The sequence below is a fragment of the Periophthalmus magnuspinnatus genome, chromosome 1, assembly GCF_009829125.3.
Source record: "Periophthalmus magnuspinnatus isolate fPerMag1 chromosome 1, fPerMag1.2.pri, whole genome shotgun sequence".
Taxonomy (NCBI): domain Eukaryota; kingdom Metazoa; phylum Chordata; class Actinopteri; order Gobiiformes; family Gobiidae; genus Periophthalmus; species Periophthalmus magnuspinnatus.
In genome coordinates, this window is record NC_047126.1 from 26,761,010 (window position 1) to 26,781,093 (window position 20,084).

The window sequence follows — 20,084 nt, forward strand, 5'->3', positions numbered from 1 at the left end:
GCAGAATAGGTCCGCTTTAAAAATGTAAAACCCTGACAGTCAAAACTGAGGGCTGTGACCCTGTTCTTGTCGCACGTGCCCAGTGAAACATAAGCAGTGGTCATGTGATTCATGTGAAGATCCAACATGGCGGCCAGAAGCGAACATCTGCACACTGCCGCTGCTTTCTGCGCCTTTTCACTTTTATTCTGCGCAGTTTCCAGTTTTCCTCTGGCTCCCGAAGGAAAACGACAGACTAAATGTGGATACGAGGTGAGATACGAGGAGTTTTATTAAATTTGAGCTATTTTTTGATCGCATTTTAAGATAAAGTGAAAGAGATCGTATCATTTTCGAGCTTTCACTTTATGACAGTCGTGATGCCGTTGTCATTTTGTCACATTCATTTGTTAAATTATTTCATATACTGTTGTTAAAATAAATAATGGAAAATAGACACTGTAGTCTCATTAGGAGGATGGAAACTAACTAACAGAGGTAGGTAGTACTCAGTTACATTTACTTGAGTAAGAGATTATAATTTTCAGAGTACTTTTCTAGCTGCATACTTTCACTTCTGAGTAACAGGTTCGTTTACTCTACACACTGTGAGTCTATAAGTGACAAAAGTGTTATGTTGACAATATGACATGACTTGAGTAAATGTATCCAGTTTCTGTATAGGGTGATATAAACTGTGCTTGAATATTGTAATATACACGACCTCTTGTCTGTGTCCCTCCTCTTATCTCCCTGTAGTGTTAGACTGAGATGGGACAGGTCAAATGTCCCCAGTTAATCTGCAGATGTTTTGGTGTGGTTGGATAAATGTAGCGGGAGAATGGACCATGTCACTTGGATTGAATATTGGTGTTGGTACTAACTTGGCAATAATTGTATATGGCACAGCACTTCACCCGTCTTACCTAATATGAAAAGTGGTGTGTGTGAGTGATGGTGGTGGGTCGATGACCGAGATTGGCAGCCTCACTTCCGTCAGTCTGTCCCAGGGCATCTGTGGCTACAATAGTAACTTTCCACCACCGTATGGAGTGAATGAGAAATACACTGTATAGTGTCTTTGAGTGTCCGAAAAGAGCTACATAAATCTGATGGAAATCTGATATTATACCAGGAGAGAGACATTACCACATCGTGCAGTCAGTCTGTTAGACCATATTAGTTGTTCTCCTGCGCTTATGACTATATTGTTGTATTGATAGTTCTTCTTCCTATTTCCAGTCATGTCCTGTGACCAAACCAGGCCTGTTGAACGTGCACCTGGTTCCTCACACTCATGACGATGTGGGCTGGCTCAAGACCGTAGACCAATACTTCTACGGAGGTAAAACTTTAATATATTATTATATTTAATGAGATAATGACATACTGCTTTTATACATTTTTAGGTAACTGCAGTTTGTAGTGCTCAGTTTTGTCATTCACAGATCACATGTCTTTTATGAGGGTTTTGACCTTTTACACTTTGCATGTCCCTGACTACAACTGAAAAATAAAATCTTTCAAACAGTTACTTGTATGACGGCTGTTACTGCTTATAGCTGCAGCTTATGGTGAATTTGGACATGAACTTGTATCTTTACCATGAAATGAGAGGTAAATGAGATGTTATTTATAAAATGTCTAGATAAGATAAACTATAATAAATACCTCAAGCTGATCATTTGATTATTTGCATAGCATAACTAAACATAGTTACAAAGTTGTGCTCCATAATAATTACTACATAAGTGTGCCAAAATCCCTATGTACTCTTGCAAGATTGATATGCATATAGCCCTCTAAACTGAGTTCTACACATTTACTTGGAACGGCTCTCGCTGAAAGATCGGAACCAGTAATCTGAACATTCAAATGAATACTCCAAACTGATTAATCACAACAGCGGAACAAGATAAGAAATCTAACTTAACAATGTAATTGAGAGAAAAGCACAGACATCTTTCCCTCCACAAATGCATAAAGTACTTCCCTCTGCACATTTGTCACATACTAAATAGTCTGTATTTCTGATCAAGTCTTTGACGTCTGTCAGCGTTGCCATGTTTATTTTGGTTCGTTTGGCTCTGGCTACCGCCCAAGCCACAATACCACTCTGTGATTGGTCAGACTCCAACACAAATGAACGATTCAGCCATCGTACGATTCAACCATCCTGGCAAGGTTGTATGTAAACAACCTTTTTCCCTCCTTATCATCCCCTGTGTCTTCAGACCGCAATGACATTCAGCACGCGGGGGTCCAGTACATCCTGGACTCTGTGGTGGATCAGCTCCTGAAGAACCCAGACCGCAGGTTCATCTATGTGGAGACGTCATTCTTCTTCAGATGGTGGAAACAACAAGGAGAAGAAATGAGGAATACAGTCAGAATGCTTGTGAACCAAGGTGAGGTTTAGTCCAGGCGTGGTCCAGGCGTGGTCCAGGCGTGGTCCAGGCGTGGTCCAGGCGTGGTCCAGGCGTGGTCCAGGCGTGGTCCAGGCGTGGTCCAGGCGTGGTCCAGGCGTGGTCCAGGCGTGGTCCAGGCGTGGTCCAGGCGTGGTCCAGGCGTGGTCCAGGCCTAGTCCAGACCTGGTTCAGTCCTGACATAGTCCTGGTTTCTCTCTTGCAGGTCGTCTGGAGTTTGTGAATGGGGGCTGGTGTATGAGTGATGAAGCTGCCACACACTACAGTTCAGTGATCGACCAGATGACTTTGGGGCTGCGTTTTTTGAATGAGACGTTTGGGGAGTGTGGAAGACCGCGCGTGGCCTGGCACATCGACCCCTTCGGACATGCCCGAGAGCACGCCTCTATGTTCGCACAGGTCTGGACATTTAAGGAGATGTAAATTCATTCAGAAATTTCGATATATTCAGCAAAATTGACATTTATGAGCTTTTAATCATATTTTTCTAAAGGAATGTAGGCCTTTTGTCGCTTGTTTGAATTTGTTGCTTGAGTGCTCAGATTTCTTATTTTCTTATTTTATTTATTTGTAAAGGGATAGCACATATTAATGAACATTTCAAAAAGGAAATATGTAAAGATTATAGCCAATGCGGCTAATTTCCTTCTTCAGTCCCATGGCAGATTGATGTAAAACAGTTTACAGGACAGAGAAAAGCAACAATCACACAAAAGCAAATATAATACATAAGAAAACTCACTATACACACAACACACTCATTATACACACAACAGAGGGTGCAAACTCAACGTCCAAAATTGTAAATGTATAAATAAACTCTTTCATTAGTTATAGCATTTTTATTTTTTACTTAAAGCTGATCTATTCTGCAAAATTGACTTTATGGAGCTTTATCCATGTTATAGTGGTTTCCCCTCAGCATTTACCCTCTCGTATTTGTAGTTGTATTTAGAGTGATTGGTGCATGTTTGAGCAATTTTTAATAACTCATTTCCAAGATGCCATATTGTGGATCAAACCCCCTTTTCAATGCCACAGGCATACACCCGCTGCTCTGTACTTACTTCATTCTCCAATTTTATTTTCTTTATTGGTGATACATGTAGGATTTGGCAGCTTTGTGTAGTCATTTTGGTACAAATGAAAAAAATCTGCAGCTCACTAGTGAGATCTGCCTGCTGCTATCCATTGGAGCCACTTTGTTGCGATGACATTTACGGCGACATCCACTCCCATTGGGCACCGCAGTTTTCTAACATGGAAGTCATCTTTTCTTTTGTTAAATAGTTTTTGATAAATATTGCGATTTAAATGTCCAAAATTATATAGATTACACACCATAACAATAAATTTGGTAAAAAGGGCTGATTTGTTTGTCTTCAGATGGGATATGACGGGCTTTTCTTCGGGCGTGTGGATTATCAGGACCGAGACCAGAGACAGAAGAGCCTGGACCAGGAGCTGCTCTGGAGGGCATCAGACAGCCTCACGCCCCCTATGGCCGATCTGTTCACTGGTACTGTGTACTACTAATACTACTGCTACTGCTACTAATAATGCTACTATTGCTGCTGCTGCTACTGCTGCTGATACTGTTACTACTACTACTAGTTCTACAACTGCTACAACTGCTACAATTATTGCTGCTACTACTGATACAGTCACTACTACTGCTGCTACTTCTACTGCTGCTACCTCTGCTGCTACTGCTACAACTACTCTTACTACTGCTACTGCTACTACGGCTACATCTACTGCTGCTTCTACTACTGCTCACGCTACCCCTGTGGCTGATCTATTTACTTGTATTACTAATCGTGCTATTGCTACCACTACTACAAACTTCACGCTCACCAGTACTACATATTACTAATGCTACTTATACATTTCAGTGAGAGTGATCAGGAGTCTAACCCACAACTTCCTTTCTTTCTCTCTGTCCTTAGGGATCCTCCCAAATGGTTATAACCCTCCTGAGGGCTTCTGTTGGGATCAGTCGTGTGACGATGCTCCCATCAGAGATGACCCTGATTTGGAGGACTACAACGTGGACGATGTGGTGCAGCGTTTCCTCGCCATCGCACATGCTCAGGTACAAACAGATGTGCAGATAATCTAGTATTGCACTTTTGTTTATTTACGCACTCAAACCAACCCACCTCTGAACATAGTCCATCTGTAGATGCAATAGTACATCTTTACTTATTAAACCGCAGCAGCTGAAATTTGTTTTCAGTGTGCGATATGAGTACTGAAAAAAAAATCTAAAATCTATTCCCAATGGTAATGGGTTTTTTTCAATGAGAAGGACCAATATATGGGTTGGACTGATAAACAGGTTGGGTCCAGTATTTGCACTTTTTTCATATCGTCTTTGAGCCTCGTCTGGAACCATTAAGAATAATTTCTATTAGTGACTAGACCTCACTGTGTTGCAAAAAAATCTGTATTTTAACAATATTCATTTTACCTGCTCCCATCTGTATTAAATAATATTGGTCTATAGATGTCATCTGAAACACACCAATTATATCTTTCTGAAGCTTAAAGAGTCATTCATCAAATTGTCACTTATAAACAGGAACCTGAAAGCCAGGAATAGATGGTTACTTTGTTAATATTAATTTCAAATCATGTAATGTAGTTATATAGCAGGGGTGTCAAACACATTTTCACTGAGGGCCAGATCAGCAAAATGGTTGCTCTCAAACGGCCTGATGTAAAATAAATCTAACTACTTTTTAAAATTGTTAATTAACTATTTCTGTATTTATTACTTATTCAAGTTGCAAATATTGTATATGCATTTTCCTAGATGTAAAAATATTGCTGTGTAACTGTGCATCTCCTGATAAAATGACATTTTAAGACCATACCTTTTAATTTACTCTGTCGAGGGCCACATAAAATGATGTGGAGGGCCACATTTGGCCCGCGGGCCTTGAGTTTGACACATGTGTTATATAGGATAAAAAATCCTCAAAATTGGGGATGCACAGATACAGATACTGTATTATATTGATCTGATAACAGCGCTGATACTGAAAAATATGCTGGATCGGATATTGGCTGAACTGATATTTGGAAACCTGGTGGGACTTATTTCCTGGTCATAGTTGGCCCAGGAAATCCCATAATGTTTAAATGTTTAAACTTTTATTTATACAAAGCTGTTCTGTTGTCACTTGAGAGATAAACAACAGCTACATAACAATACAACCAACATCGAATACATTTGGAGCAGTTTTATCTTATTTTAGTTGTCAGTCTCTGCACTAGTATCGGTTGATATTGGGTATGTTTCTCTTCAGGCGAATGTGTACAAGACGAACCACATCATCATGACCATGGGCTCAGACTTCCAGTACGAAAACGCAAATCTATGGTACAAAAACTTGGACAAACTGATCCTTTATGTGAACCGGAGACAGAGCAACGGGAGCAACGTGAACCTGCTGTACTCCACACCCTCCTGTTACCTACAGGAACTGCACCGGGCCAACCAAACCTGGTGAGGACGAGGGTTATCAAAAGAACTGAAAATCTTATACTGTCTGATAATACTAAACAAGACTAAAACTAGTATTGAAACTAGATACTTATTTGAATAGGTATTGATACAAAAAAAGTCACTTTCACAGGACAGAAATGAACCTTTCCTGAATAGCTTTAGATTGATCTTGAGCTGTATCAGAAGAAGTATAGGACACACAGACTAGTATACACCCATGGACCACTATGAACCTACTGGACGACTGAGGGATTACACAGATATAAGGCGCCAATATTAACAAGGGCACATGGACAAGGACACATTCAGCCATGTTGGTTTTGACTTAGTACAAAAGTAAAAGTACTTTTGTAAAATTTTAAGACATCTATACTTTACTTTTTTGAGCTTTTAACCATGGTACATCCCCTCTTCAAAGACATTCCTGGAGTTGTATTGTTGCTGCATTCACACTTTCATTAATCCGTTCATTCAAAGTCATCTTTTCAGAAATGCATTTTACCCAGGTTGTTGTGTCACAGTAAAACTCCAGACTTCTACTATGCAGTTTTTAAGCTCATAAACCATCACTGGACTCATTCTGCTGTAAAAATGTTTTGACAACAAATCCATGGCTCTGTTAGAGCATTCACAGTGCCTAATCTTCACTTGTTATTTATGTTTACTTTTTAATGGCATTTTAGCATGTCAAAGGTGTTGAGCAAACAAAGATGTAGTCCCATTAATAAAAATGGCTACTAAAGTTATCAATTCAAGCTCAATTCTTTATGGAGATTACAGCATTTTGAACCCCTCCCCTCTCTGTTTTCAGGGCATTAAAGACTGACGACTTCTTCCCATACGCCGATGACGCTCACGACTTCTGGACAGGATACTTCACCAGTCGCCCCGCGCTCAAACGCTACGAGAGGTTCAGCAATGCACTGCTCCAGGTCAGATACAGCACTATCATGTGTGTGTATACATATATATGTGTATATGTTACATATTACACATTACACATGCTGTTGGTGTTACAGACGTGTAACCAGCTGGAGGTTCTGGGGGGACCTGTCTCCAGGAACGGTCCATTTGGGAAAGGAGACACTCTCACTATGAGTATGTTTTGTCTTTACTGCAGAGAAACTAAATATATTTTTGTTTAGTTTAAATTTCTTATTTAAAATGAGTTTTTTTGTTTAGGGAAATCTATGGCTGTGGCTCAGCACCACGACGCAGTGTCAGGGACCTCCAAACAACATGTGGCCAATGACTATGCTCGAAGACTGGCTACCGGCTGGAACACCTGCCAGGTAAGAGACCTGAACACATGCCAGGTCAGAGAGAGACCTGAACACCTGTCAGGTCAGAGTTGGTACAGAAAACTTAAGACAGTAGACTGTAATGATCCTCACCAAAGCAATGGAAACACAGCTTTAATGCCTCTCTCTCTTTCTCTTTCTTTCTTTGTCTTTCTTTCAGGTGGTGGTGAGCAACAGTCTCTCAGCTCTGAGTGGATCCGCTGCTCCCAGAGTTTACTGTGACCTCCTGAACATCAGCGTGTGCAGCTTCACTGAGGCCAGCCCTGAGGTACAGACCAAGGCTTATGTTTGTTTATGTCGGTCTAAATCTCACGTTTATATGTGGTCCTTCTCATGTTTTACATTGATAATAATGGGCGGCAGTAGCTCAGTTGGTATAGCGCTCATCCTCTGACTCTTCGCTCCAGTGTCACGTACACCGGTGTGTGAATGTGTGTGGGGTTTCTTGATGTAAAGCGATTTGAGTGCCCTGAAGGTAGAAAAGTACTACATGAATGTGACATTTTATATGACTATTTAATAATAATAGTGTTACGTTTTTCACTGAGCTCAGTCCCGAGGTACAGACCGGGGCCTTGTTTGTGTCAGTCTGATCCTCCTCAGGTTTTACACTGGTAATATCAGTTTTACATTTGTGCTCCTTTAGTTCACAGTGACGATCTTTAACCCTCTGGGCCGCCCCGTGCTGTGGCCAGTCCGACTTCCTGTGAATGGCACCCAATATTCAGTCTCTGGTCCAGATGGGAACCATGTGGACAGCCAGGTCAGAGATCAACTTTTACACTTTTTTTTAAATATTTATTTATTTATTTATTTATTTATTTTTTCTTCTTTGTATATGCCCATCAAAAGGGGATCTTTAGGAAAACAGGTATAAGGTGTGGGGTTTAAAAAGGGGAAAAAATGTAAGGAAACTAACTTGTATACCTGCAGATGACATAACACTTGATTAAAAAAAATTATCACAAAAAACTTTTACACTGAAAACATATTGCAGATTTTCATGTTGTAATATTGTATACAAAAATACAGGTAACAGCGAGTTCTAAAACGCAAAACACTAAAACACTGCTTTAACAAAATAAAGATGTTGTAATTGACTTTTATTAGTCAAGTCATAACTATTGTGTAATTTTTTGTTTTTTTGCAAGTTTTGGTCCTTGTTTAGATTATGGTTTCTAGGTAAGTTATGGAATTACCTCTTTGTATGTCATATCTGCTGCCCATGTCCAACCAGCAAGTAAGATTAGAAACTTCACCAAAATTTAAAAAAAGCAAATTATTAAATTATTCATTAGTGGGATGCACGCTGATTGTGTGGTGATAGCGCTCTGAAGGAGGAGTGACTTGGAGTATTAGGGCATTGACTGTGTTACTGACCTCTTTACGTTATGCTCCTGTCCTCTAGGTGGTGCCAGTTTCCGGCTCCACGCACGATGTGAGGAGGGGGCGTGGCTTCGCTGTGAACGAGCTCGTGTTTGAGGTCCAGGCTCCGCCCCTCGGGTTCAGCTCCTACTATGTGTCCCAGAGCCAGGAACGGACTGGGACCAAGACCGGACCAGAGAGCAGACCAAAGACCGGACTGACCCAAGGATCATTGCAGATAGAGAACAAGGTACGCAGAGTGTCTATGTGATCCCTCAGTCGTCCAGGTAGGTTCCATCGCAAAAGAAAATCTAATTTATTTAACTGGACAAAAGTTTAAGAGTGAGCGGCAATGAGCAGCGATATGTATTCACTCCTAAAAACTCCTGTCCAGTTGTTGTTAGTTTGACTATGAAGGTATTCCATCAAAGTGTCTAAACCCAGTCTAAACCCGGTCTGAACCATGTCTTAACCTGATATTAACCCAGTCTAAACTCCACCTAAACCCGGTCTAAACCCTGTTCTTTTCTGTTATAGTTTCTCAGAGCCACGTTTGACCCGGACACTGGTCTGTTGACTGGACTCATGAACCTGGAGACCAAACAGAAAATTGACTTGACTCAGAACTTCTACTGGTGAGTGTTTTGGTTCATCATTCGCCAACTCACTGGAACGTTCACAGTTCAATAACCCCTCTTCCACTCCACCCCTTTGTCATCTCTTTGGGCAAGGCAATCCTTCAAGTACCCTTCTTGTGTATGAATATTTGTAAATGATTAAAATACATAGGACAGTTATGATTATGAGTTATGATTAGATGAATTGTTTTTGGTAAATATATGTATAAACTATCCCTTCATTTTGGATGGAGTTTTCCTTACCTGTCCAGCAAGAATCTCATCTTTTACAAAACTTTACAAGTGGGTCTGTAGCCTTATCCTGTCTCAGATATTGAAGCACCAAACTCTTATTTATCTCAGGCAAAAAAGTTATATATTTTGTTCTGAATGACACAAGAAATTTTGGGAGGATTCAAACAGAATGTAGAATGGACTGGCTTCTGTTTCAGGACTCACTGCTACTTCCTGTTTTTTTGTGCTTCTTTGCAATTATTTACCACAAACTGACACTTAACTGATGTAAAACTATGATAAACATTTACCACAGGCACTACCCACCAAACCAAGCCAGAATTACAAAAAAACATGAAAACCTGTCATATGCCGTTAAAGCGAGTTTTGTGATTATTTGACCTTTTTTTTTTTTGAGGTATTATTATTTAAAGACTTTTATTGTAGGTACAATGCGAGTGACGGAAACAGCAGTGACAGTAACCAACCATCAGGAGCCTACATCTTCAGGCCAAACTCCTCCACTCCCTTTGTCATCAGTAAAACCGCCAAGACTCAACTTATACAGGCAAGACTATTACTGTCAAATAAATATGACAATAAAAGCTCCTAGGGTTGTCAAAAAAATTAAAACCAGATATTAATCAATACAAAAAAAATCAACACTAGATTCTTATTCGTACTGAAAAAAAAATATTAATAGGACAAAGTTGGATCTTTCCTGAGTAGTTTTAGAATGGTCTTCATCCAAACTAGTTTAAGACCACTTGGTAATACTTATGGTCTTATATTGCGTAAAATTGATTCTTGTCAGCTTTTAGCCATGTTAGAATGTTGTTACCTTACCAAAAACAGACCTGGAGTTGTGTTTCATTTCGTTTACACATGTCTGAGTGACCCTTTATAATGTCTGTCTACATCTCCAAAGCTCAAAATGCTGTGTTCCACCTTGTGATGTCATGTATTAGTAGTAGTTTTAAGGTTACAGAGCTACTTTTACCTTTAGTTCAGTAGAGATGGGCAATTTTTCTGAGGTAAAATTGCCCAAATGATTCTAGTGAAGTTGTATGGAGTTTAAACACAAAGTGGAGTAATTCTTATATTACCACATGACATAACAAAGTGTTAATTTTGCATTTGAAAGAAGAGCTCAGCTTAAATATGCAGGGTTTGTGTGTTAAACATGTGTGATTGAAACAAAACACAACTCTGGGTATGTTTTTGATGAGGATATAATATAACATAGATCAGAAACCGCGTAATATGGGCTCTGTAAAGAAACTTGTATCTCATTGTATTGTGTTGTAAATGCCATTGTGTTGGTATAAAATCAGAATTAGATTTCTTTTAGTATAGAGTTTTAAATCAAAAAGCTCCCTTAAGCTACTTCTTTAGCAGTCATGTTGTATTGTTCACTTAGAAATGCAAGATTAATCACTATCAAATTTAAATTACACTTTGAATGGTCACAATTATCACATCACAAAGACTGCAATTATTCAAGTCCTCTGCATTATTGCTTACTATCTAACAAAAGCAGCTTACCCTGTAGTTTAGACCTCTTTAAACATGTTCTGAAATGTTCCTGTGTGTGTCAGGTGCCCTCCCTGGGGTCCATGGGGTCTTATTCTGTGTAAAATCTGCTCACCCTGTAGTTTAGATCTCTACAAACGTGTTCTGAAAGGCATGGGATTCTGGCATTAGTTTATTTAGCCCTATTTCATATCCTCGTCACAAAAACATCTTGAATTGTGTTTAATTTTGTTTGAATGATTTTAGGTATTACAATTTTTTTGGTCTATGTAGTAGGGATTTCCAGTTATCAGGATTATTCAGTGGTTTGTTTAAAATTCTCCCTCTTACTTACCTGTCTCTTTCTCTCTTGCTCTCAGACCTCTGTGATGCAGGAGCTGCGTCAGGTCTTCTCTCCCTGGGTCTCTCAGGTGGTGCGGCTGTACTCTGGTAGCCGAGCTTTGGAGCTGGAGTGGACCATTGGACCTGTGCCCATAGAGTGAGTGCATGAATATCTACTCACCTGACATCAGTATATCCCTATAGTTCACACAGAGCTGGAGGACAGGTCAGAATACTATGACAGCATATACTGTTTAACTGTCAGATTGCAGATTTGCTGACCTGGTTTATGGCTACTGGGCCTATCCACAGGAAACTAAAACTGGCACAACGTTCAACTTCTCTATCAATTTTTTTTTTTTTTTTTACAATAGTTTCAGAAAGTGGTGCCATTATTAAAAAAAACACAGCATATAGCACCAGGGAAGTGAGTGTGTGTGCGCGTATTCACGGGGTTCTGTTCACGTGACACTCATTATCATGGAAATAAGTTTGGCGACCAGCAGATCCCTCTCACCTGGCTCCTGGTGTTTGAGGTGAATGATGTGTGGTGTATGTGAAGACCAACCCAAAAGTAAAATAAATTAAACTAAACCTAGTGCACACTGGGGTCGGTCCACAGAGCACAGTGACATGTGTGAAAACAACCTAAGTCATAAGATTAATATGGCTTGTAGTTAATTCAGTGCTGTGGTTTCCTCTGACAGTGCTGTCTTGTGTGTTTTCAGTGATGATTTGGGTAAAGAGGTGATCACTCGACTCGATACCAACATCAAATCCGGAGGGGTTTTCTACACAGACTCCAACGGACGCGAGCTGCTCAGGAGGAGGTCACCACAGGGTCCACACACAGGGTCCGGACGTCTTTCAGTTTAAATATTTGTGTTTATTTATTTTCTACTTTAGGAAAGATTTCCGTCCGACATGGGATCTGAAGCAGTCTGAGCCAATCGCTGGAAACTACTACCCCATAAACTCCAGAGCCTTCATCATGGTGAGAGTGTGGGCAGAGAACAGTTAAAGGGCCCATATGAAGCCATATTATAAGATCTATGTTATGTTTCTTCATCAAAAACATACCTGGAGTTGTTTTGTTTCATTCACACATTTAACACACAAATCCTGCTTATTGAGTTCTTCTCTCAAACAGAATACACTTTGCTCCACCTTGTGATGTCATGGGGCAATACAGGAAGTGCTCCACTGAGTTTTTAAACTCCATACACCTTCACTAGAATCATTTGAACAATTTCAGCCATGGAATTGCCAATCTCAGCTGAACAAAAGGTAAAAGGAGCTGTTAACTTGAAAACTACTGCTTCACGACATCATAAGGTGCACAGAGAATTTTAAGCTTTGGAGATGTAGATGAAATATTAATAAAGGATTACTCAAACATGTGCGAATGAAACAAAACACAGCTCCAGGTCTGTTTTTTGAGGAGGTAACAACATACTATCATGGCTTAAAGCTCACAAACCAATTTTGCATAACATAGGACCTGCAGAGAGCCTGTATCTGATTTAAAACCATTAGTTTTTGTTTGAAAATGAAGCCCCACCCATTTAGTCCTTTCTGCCTCTGTGATATTGCACCGTGACACAAACAACTGTCTGGAATAGTGTCAGGCAGATGTTTCCCACGATTATTAGTAACAATGATTAGATGATAGCCTGATTAGATGAAAAGACCCTGTTAGAAACTTTTGTACTTGTTATTACCTGAAAAATTGCAATGTAAAATTAATAGATTACATTTTACCTTTTTTTTAATTTAGCTGCTTTTACCAAACAGTGATGTAAAGAGCATTTATTTTGACAAGTAAGTTAAAATCCCTTTAAAACCTGTTTTAATCTAGATTTGCACTTTTATAGAAACGCCCTTTAGTCCATTGCAGGGCAGCTGTGGCTATCTGAATGGACGTAATCACAAATAATGCATTTTTATTTTTATTTTGTCCAGGATGAGGAGAACCAGCTGACTGTGGTGACTGACCGTTCTCAGGGAGGGAGCAGCATCCAAAATGGCTCCCTGGAAATCATGGTGAGATTAGCATTTTCAAATTATAATCTAAATATGTTACGTGTTAGCGGTTAATACCCCATAGAAGTAAAATACCCCCTCCTTTAATCATTTCTTATTACAGACCATATATTCAGCATTCTGTTTTCTGCCCTCTCTCTCAGCTGCACAGGCGTCTCTTGTACGATGATGTTCGTGGAGTAGCCGAGCCTCTAAATGAAACCTCAGTGCTGTTTCCCGATGGTTTGGTCGTCCGAGGGAGTCTGCTCCTGTCTCTGGACCCCCCCAAGAGCGCTGCAGACAAACACCGCCCTCTAGGACAGGAGACTGTACTGCAGCCACTGCTCTCATTCACCAAAGGGAAACCTGAGGCCAGCGCTGAGCTCACAGTAAGTGTGAACTGTACATCAACAACTAATGTGAAGTCTTAGCAGAGTGGTTAACCCTGTCTACTCACAGCAATCAGGTCCTGGGTTTATGAGTTTTTATGTAGTCACTCTGTCCATTTAAAGGGCCTAAATTATGCGAAATTGACTCTTTTGAGCTTTCAGCCATGTTATTATGCTGTTACCTCATTTTGTTTTGTTTCATTCACACATGCTTAAATAACCCTGCATTATTAGTCTACAACTCAAAAGCTCAAAATTGTTTTCAAGTGAACAGCTTTTTGTTCAGTACAGATTGGCAATTCCAGGACTGCAATTATCCAAAGTTTAAAAACACAGTGGAGCACTTCCTGTATTACAACTTGATGACATCACAAGGTGGAACAGAGTGTTTTCTGTTTGAGAGAAGAACTAAACCTAAATATGTTAAACATATGTGAATGAAACAAAACACCCACCTCTGCCCATCAGTGATAGGAGGAATAGAAAACAGACATTTCTCTCAAGCCTCAAATACAGGACAATACAGGATTACTCAAACATGCATGAATCAAACTAAATATGCCTTTGAGGAAGATACTACCGACATATGTCCCCTTTAACTTTATTTGTTCCTGTGTGTAGTTCTCCGGTCTCCAGGCTGCGCTGCCCCCTGCTGTTCACCTGCTCACTCTGTCTCAGTGGGACTCGGACTCAGTGCTGCTCAGGCTGGAGCATCAGTTCCAAAGCTGGGAGAGTCAAAGCAACTCACAACCTGTGACAATCAACCTACAGGTACAATATCCTCACATCCAGTCACTGTAAATGTGCAGACAGGATATGCCTCTTTTCCACTGGTTCACTTTGGAGCGGATCCGTACGGGCCACAATTGTCTGCTCAGTCTAAAGTGAACCATATTGCCCTGTTTGAAAGGTCTGAAGTGTGCACTGGAGAGTACTAGCTCCCAGAGTGGTCTGGGGCCGGTACGGCTCCAGGTGTGGTTATGAACCAAACAAGATGATTGGACAAAAAAGAACGCAGAGTCAGGCAAAAACAAGATGGCAAAAAGCAGATATAAACATAAAATAATTTCTTACCAAACGCTAATTTGATCTTGTGATAAACCGCTGTATTTCCAGTTATGGCAATGAGCCAACATGTTTATGGATGCACATCACTCGCATATTAAGACTGAACATATAATATTTCCAGTGCATAATGAATCTAACCCGACCAAACCCAATGAAGTACATAAAGAGAGGTTAAAATGTGGGACCAAGGCACAGAGAAGTGAAATAAATGCAGAAAAAGCTGATGATAAACTGGAAGTTTTGTGTTTACGCTAGTTTTAGTGCCGTCTCACGGCGCCACAGACTTGAAATTATAAGGCCAATTTACAAGACGAGTATAAATTCAAATACAATTTTGATTTTATTTATTTAAAGATTTGTAATGTGTGAGTGACGTCAGTGTCTCATGGAGCAGAGTCCTGCCTGTGGACTCATAGCTGTAGGAAACACAACTGGAGCTGCACCATACAGACCCACTCCAAGGCCCCAAGCGAACCATGCCAGTGGAAAAGAGACTTTAGAGACTGAATTGATACTTTGCAGCTGATGTCATCAAAATTCCTTTAGAGTGTGAGGCCAACTGTAAGCCTCTATGTGAGGCTTTGTTAGACTTTAATCTGAGCTTCAGTTTAACAGCAGTTTAACAGCTTTAACAGCTAACCAGAAAGAGCTGACATACCTCAAATCAGCTCACCCACTGTAGTTCCAGCTGTTAAAGTCCCATCTCAAATAACATTACAGTCACAAACTACCATTATCCAAAGGTTTTTCAGTTAGTGTCACCTTTCTTGATGGAAATGAAACACCTAAACAAGATCATGAACTCTCATCCTGAACACAGGCTCCTGAAAGTGTTGTTTAAATTCATTTTGTATTTTTTCTTGAGTTTTCATACAGTCTTAAAACTTATTTGTTAGTGTTTACTAATGTGTGCATTTTATCACCATGGTAACTGCTGAGCATACTGCCATAGACATACATGTGGAACACCCCTCTATGTGAATCTATGGGAAATTCACTGTATTTGAAAGAAATATAAAAGCTTGCGATCCACAAATGTTGAACCTTATCATTATTTGTCTGCGAGTGTTTCTTATGGCTCACAGTCCTTCTGACAACAATCACATCTGTGGGGTTGAATAATGGCACCACATTCTAGCTATTTTCCAAAAATAATTTCACTATTTTTTTGATATATATATTGACAGAGGACATTGAAATTTGTGTCAGTCTTAGTCTCATGTGGATAGGTCCAGTAATTACAGAGATATTAACCATGAACCAGGTTGACAAATCTGCTATTTGACAGCAAATTCCACCATAGAATTCTGACCTGTCTTTCAGCTCAGTTTACACTAGAGAGATTCTTAAATGTGCTGATGTCCTGTGAACGCAGCCATAACATGTGTCCACTCCTCATGTTATATTTTTGTATTTGCAGAAGTTGTTTTCCACTCTGACGGTGCTGGGATTCTCTGAGCTGAATCTCTCAGCCAATCAGTGGAAAGAGGACATGAAGCGATTTGATTGGACGCCCAAGACAGGTTCTGAACACAACCCACAGAACTGTCAGTCTGTCCCAGGGCAACTGTGACTATATAAGCTGCAGAGGAGAGGGTCAGACAGATCAGAGGATGCAGAGGAGACAGATGAGAGGGTCAGAGGATGCAGAGGAGACAGATGAGAGGGTCAGAGGATGCAGAGGAGACAGAGGAGACAGATGAGAGGGTCAGAGGATGCAGAGGAGACAGATGAGAGGGTCAGAGGATGCAAAGGAGACAGATGAGAGGGTCAGAGGATGCAGAGGAGACAGATGAGAGGGTCAGAGGAGACAGATGAGAGGGTCAGAGGATGCAGAGGAGACAGATGAGAGGGTCAGAGGAGACAGATGAGAGGGTCAGAGGATGCAGAGGAGACAGATGAGAGGGTCAGAGGAGACAGATGAGAGGGTCAGAGGATGCAGAGGAGACAGATGAGAGGGTCAGAGGATGCAGAGGATGGAGTATATTAATGTATTTTTCTGTTTTTTCCAGAAGAGAAGCCCGTGCAGAAGACGTTTGTGGATCCTTCATTTTGGGAGGTGACATTGAGGCCGATGGAGATCCGAACATTCCTCCTCCGAGTCAGACTCTGAATTTCTGTCACTGGGGGAATATTCTGCACCAGATTATTTTAAAGACCCTGTAAACTGCTAAACTATTTCAGCTCTTAAAACTCTGTACTGTACTATAGGACTTTTAAGTCATGTCATGATGTTACTTCATCAGAAACATACCTGTAGTTTTTTCTTTCATTCACACATGTTTGAGTGACCTCTTTTCTATTAGTCTGTCTACATCTTAAAAGCTCAAATTGCTCTGTTCCACCTTGTGATGTCATGAAGAAGCTACCTTTTACGTTTTGTTTTGTGGAGTTTGGCAAATCCAGATCTGAAATTATCCAAGTGATTCTAGTGAAGGTGTATGAAGTTTAAAACACAGTGGAGCACTTCCTGTATTCCTGAACAAAACACATGATGAGGAACATTAGAACATAGATCAGAGAATAGCGTAATGAGGGCCCTTTAAAGACTTAAGTGGGTTTCAGAGACTTTAAGTATGGCTGCTCAATAAGAGAAAAAACATCCATGTTTGATAACTGTGTTTAGTATGGAAATATAGACAACGACTTTAAAGGGTATTGCACTGTTAATGTTTCCTCATCAAATATATATGTGGCGTTATGTTTTGTTTTGTTTCGTTCACACATTTACCACACAAATCCTGCATATTTAGGCTGAGTTCTTCTGTCAAACTAAACACAGGAAGTGCTTCACTGTGTTTTTAAACCTCATACACATTCACTAGAGTCATTTGGAGGATTTCAGCCATGGATTTGCCCAACTTTGAAGTTACAGCTCTTCTTTTAGCCACCTTGAAATAGCTTTGCTCCTCTAAAAAAAAAAAAAAGCAACAACTTGCAGATTAAAGCAGTTCAAATGAGGCTAGAAATAGCTGTTAGCATTAAAACTTGATGACATCACAAGGTGGAGCAGAGCATTTTGAGCTGTGGGGATGCATACGGCCTAATAATCCTTCCTCAAACATGTGTGAATGAAACAAAACACAAATCCAGGTATGTTTTTGATGAGTTAATAGCATAACATAAAAGCTCACAGGAGTCACAGGAGTGTATTAACTGACTAAACTCATGAAAAGATCAAAAAGTTAATAAAAAAGATGTAATATATTGTGCAGTGAGGTCTAGTCAGGAAATAATTCTCTTCTGAACAGACAAATGTGCCACACTTGCTGTCAATTCTGTGCAATATGTGCCGTCTTGTTTTTCTAACAATTTTTGTAAATATTGAAATGATTTTATACTTTTGAATAAATTCTTAAGCTCTTTACTAGTGTTTTGTGTATTTCAACAGATATTTTGGATTCAAATTGTGTTCATCTTAATAAATTACTAAAGTCTGTAGACTGGTTTAAATTAAGTGCCTATGACAGGTCACACTATTCACTTTACTTAAATATAATAATCTTGGCTGTATTTAAGGTTTTGCTAAAACAAAAACTAAAAAAATCAGTTTGGCGTTTTTTTTAGGTTTCAGATTTTACTTCTTGGTTGGAAATTATGACATCACACTAGGGAATTCCTCAGCTGTTAACTAGCAACCATGTGGTACACTGTCATTTTCAACATATTTTTCAACTTTTCTCTACAAACTTTTTGATCTGTGAAACACTGTAATTTATATTTACAACAGGTGTTATCCCATCAAATTAAGTCAAAATTAGAGAATCATAAAAACCTGTCACACTCACTTTAAGGAGGATAGTGTTTCTCAAACTGTGGTACATGCTCTCTTTTGGGTTAATCATAGTTTGAGATGGGTATAAAAGGAGCATCCCCGAAGGGCTCAGACATCCACAAACAAGGATGGGGCGAGGTTCACCACTTTGTGAACAACTGTGTAAGCAAATAGTGCAACAGTCTAAAAACAACGTTTCTCAACATACAATTGCAAGGGATTTAAGGATTTCATCATCTACGGTCCATAATATAATTTTCATTTTTATCAGATTTAGATAATCTGGAGAAATCTCTGTACCATCAAATTGTTTTTGGAAATCATGGACATCGTGTCCTGTGGGCCAAAGAGGAGAAGGACCATCCAGATTGTCATCAGCACAAAGTACAAAAGCCTCTGTGATGGTCTGGGGGTGTGTTAGTGCCTATATGCAACTTGCACATCTGTGAAGGCTCCATTAATGCTGAAAGGTACTTACATGTTTTGGAGTAACATCTGCTGCCATCCAAGCAACGTCTTTTTAAGGGACATCCCTGCTTATTTCTGCAAGACAATGCCAAGCCATTTTCTGCACGTGTTACAACAGCATGACTTCGTAGTAAAAGAGTCCGGGTACTAGACTGTCCTACCTGCAGTCCAGTCCAGTCTCCCATTGAAAATGTGTGGCACGAAATACAACAACAGAGACCTTGGACTGCTGAGCAACTGAAGATTTACATTCAGCAAGAATGGGAAAGGATTCCTCCTGCAAAGCTTCAACAATTAGTGTCCTCAGTTCCCCAACGCTTATTGTTGATTGGAAAAGTGATGTACCACAGTGGTAAACATGCCCCTGTCCCAGGTTTATTGCAGGCATCAAACTGAAAATGAGTGAATATTTGCATAAAAACAATAAAGTTTATCAGTTTGAACATTAAATATCATGCCTTTGTAGTTTATTCAGTTCAGTGTAGGTTGAAAAGGATTTGCAAATTATTGTATTCTGTCATTTTTTTAAGTTTTACACAGCGTCCCACCTTCATTGGTATTGGGGTTGTAGTTAGTGATTTCTTAATTTTACTTCCTGGGTGAACTCAGGCAGCAGGTGTGACAACCATAATGTTAACAAGGGCCAAAACCTGTAGCTTGCAAAACAGTTATAATTATACTTAATAACTGTGTATAAATTGTCAATGAATTATAGTTTTTAGTTTTGATGACATGGGTAAAGAAATTCTGTTTAGGAACTCAGCACTAAATACTTTTTATACTTTTCTTAACTCCTTTTCCACAAGCTGCTCAATTATGTAAACCAATAATATTTACCACAGATGCTATCCCACCAAATCATAATTAGAAAAAGATGAAAACCTGCCATATGTACTTTAAAGTCTTATTATGCAAAATTGACTATTTGTGAGCTTTTAGCCAACGTTGTACTAATATATAATATATATATATATATATATATATATATATATATAATATATATATATAATATATATATATAATATATATATATAATATATATATAATATATATATATAATATATATATATAT

General features: G+C 39.5%; 1 protein-coding gene across 1 annotated transcript; it reads left to right on the top strand.

The window, feature by feature from the left end:
- The first annotated feature begins 106 nt into the window (after nucleotides 1–106).
- man2b1 (mannosidase, alpha, class 2B, member 1) lies at nucleotides 107–18,134 on the top strand. Its single transcript, XM_033965439.2, has 23 exons — nucleotides 107–252; nucleotides 1,222–1,324; nucleotides 2,214–2,387; nucleotides 2,611–2,804; nucleotides 3,792–3,924; nucleotides 4,355–4,500; nucleotides 5,720–5,919; nucleotides 6,731–6,851; nucleotides 6,939–7,017; nucleotides 7,102–7,211; nucleotides 7,381–7,488; nucleotides 7,867–7,983; nucleotides 8,629–8,835; nucleotides 9,123–9,220; nucleotides 9,884–10,004; nucleotides 11,329–11,447; nucleotides 12,019–12,120; nucleotides 12,197–12,284; nucleotides 13,253–13,333; nucleotides 13,477–13,701; nucleotides 14,323–14,472; nucleotides 16,190–16,292; nucleotides 16,782–18,134. The coding sequence occupies exons 1-23, from the start codon at nucleotides 127–129 to the stop codon at nucleotides 16,880–16,882; spliced, it is 3,006 nt and encodes a 1,001-aa protein (XP_033821330.1). The 5' UTR covers nucleotides 107–126; the 3' UTR covers nucleotides 16,883–18,134.
- The last annotated feature ends 1,950 nt before the right edge of the window (nucleotides 18,135–20,084 follow it).